The 1,913-nt window shown below is 35.9% G+C and overlaps 1 protein-coding gene across 1 annotated transcript; it reads left to right on the forward strand.

Moving 5' to 3' along the window:
- Positions 1-453: 453 nt before the first annotated feature.
- Positions 454-1,392, forward strand: LOC140531404 (olfactory receptor 6C75). The gene has a single exon (XM_072650359.1). It carries the CDS (start codon positions 454-456, stop codon positions 1,390-1,392), a length of 939 nt encoding a protein of 312 aa, XP_072506460.1.
- The last annotated feature ends 521 nt before the right edge of the window (positions 1,393-1,913 follow it).

The raw sequence follows: 1,913 nt of genomic DNA on the forward strand, positions 1-1,913 counted from the left end.
ACGTCATATTCCTGGGCTCTTAGAGAGTGTTTTCTTTCCTACTTTTTGAAGTCATGAAAAACATAATTCTATATTAGCCATGTTGCATAATGATGATGATGATAAAGCAAGAAAAATGAAGAAAATGAACAAAAATATGCTTCAATCTTCTTCAATGAGAGCTGATCATTTTTCTCTCTATAGGTGGATAGAATTTTGCATCTCATGTCCTTTAGAACTGATTAGAGGAGCTAAATCTTTGACCTTTGGTAACTGTTATGATATTGCTGTTATTGTGTATGGTAGAGAATATTTTCAAGAGAAAATCCAATTTATCAAAAATAAAGTGGAATTCTCTTTCATTAAATTAATGAGTATTTCCATCTCACACTACCTAAGGCTTTCTTACCTTCAACTCAGTTCTACAGGTGATGAGAAGATAAACAAGATCTGACCAAAGAAGAAAAAATTAAAATGAGAAATCATACATCAGTCACAGAGTTCATACTGCTGGGATTGACAGATGATCCAGATTGGCAGGTTGTACTTTTTATATTTCTCTTTCTTATGTATATGTTGAGTGTGACTGGAAACCTAACCATTATCACACTCACACTGTTGGACTCCCGCCTACAGACCCCCATGTACTTCTTCCTCCGAAATTTTTCATTCTTAGAAATTTCCTTCACATCTGTATGTATTCCTAGATTCCTAGTTACTGTTGTGACTGAGGATAAGACCATTTCCTATAGTGGCTGTGTGGCTCAGTTATTCTTCTTCATTTTCTTGGGGGTGACAGAATTTTACCTTCTTGCTGCCATGTCTTATGACCGGTATGTTGCCATCTGCAAGCCACTGCATTACACAACCATCATGAGCAGCAGGGTTTGTACACTGCTGGTCCTTAGCTCTTGGCTGGCAGGTTTCCTGATCATCTTTCCACCCATAATTCTGCTGCTGCAGCTGGATTTCTGTGCATCTAATGTCATTAATCATTTTATCTGTGACTCTTCTCCCATATTGCAGCTTTCATGTTCAGATACACGCTTTCTTGAACTAATGGCATTTTTTTTAGCTGTGGTGACACTCATGGTGACCTTGACCCTAGTCATACTCTCTTATACTTACATCATTCAGACAATTCTGAAAATCCCTTCTGCAAGTCAGAGAAAAAAGGCCTTTTCCACTTGTTCCTCCCACATGATTGTTGTTTCCCTCTCTTATGGCAGCTGCATTTTCATGTACATTAAACCCTCAGCAAGGGAAAGAGTGTCTTTGAGCAAGGGAGTTGCTGTGCTCAATACCTCAGTTGCCCCCTTGTTGAATCCCTTCATCTACACCCTAAGGAATCAGCAAGTGAAACAAGCTTTCAAGAATATGGTTCAGAAGATTATCTTTTCTTGCAGTAAGTAAAAACTTTTTGATATAGAAACTCCAAAGGCAAAACTCAGCTAAAATCAGAATTTCAACAGTTTATTCTATCTTGCTCTCTTCCCTATTCTTTTCATTTCAATTAATAAAACATACAATTGACCCCTTTTATGTTTCTGCTGGTGCCAATTCTTACCCATCCTTAGGTTGAATTGTTCTTTTCTTTCAGAGTTTTTGTTAATCTCATCTTTGCAAAAAATCTTTCCCTTTGAACTAAAGGTAGAATTTGAATTCGCTCTATAAAATGTCAGTTCTGAAAAATAAGGAATCTTATGATCTCACGTAATGATCAATTGGTTACTGTGCATGTAAAATAAACATAAATTGATGGACTCGCATGCCTTCCCCATAAGCTCCATTTCTTTTGCTGTTATACTTTGTAAAAAAAAAAAAGTTGATTTTTAAAATTATTTCTATTCTCCACACACAAAAAAAAATCTCACTAGCATTTCTATACAGAAAAAGAGAATTATATATGAAAATATTCCTGAGTTCTCTTAATG

Source organism: Notamacropus eugenii, chromosome 3 (assembly GCF_028372415.1).
Source record: "Notamacropus eugenii isolate mMacEug1 chromosome 3, mMacEug1.pri_v2, whole genome shotgun sequence".
Classification (NCBI taxonomy): Eukaryota; Metazoa; Chordata; class Mammalia; order Diprotodontia; family Macropodidae; genus Notamacropus; species Notamacropus eugenii.

Bases quoted from the DNA above. Each gene is read 5' to 3' on its own strand.
- LOC140531404 (XM_072650359.1), top strand. From the start codon at position 454: ATGAGAAATCATACATCAGTCACAGAGTTCATACTGCTGGGATTGACA.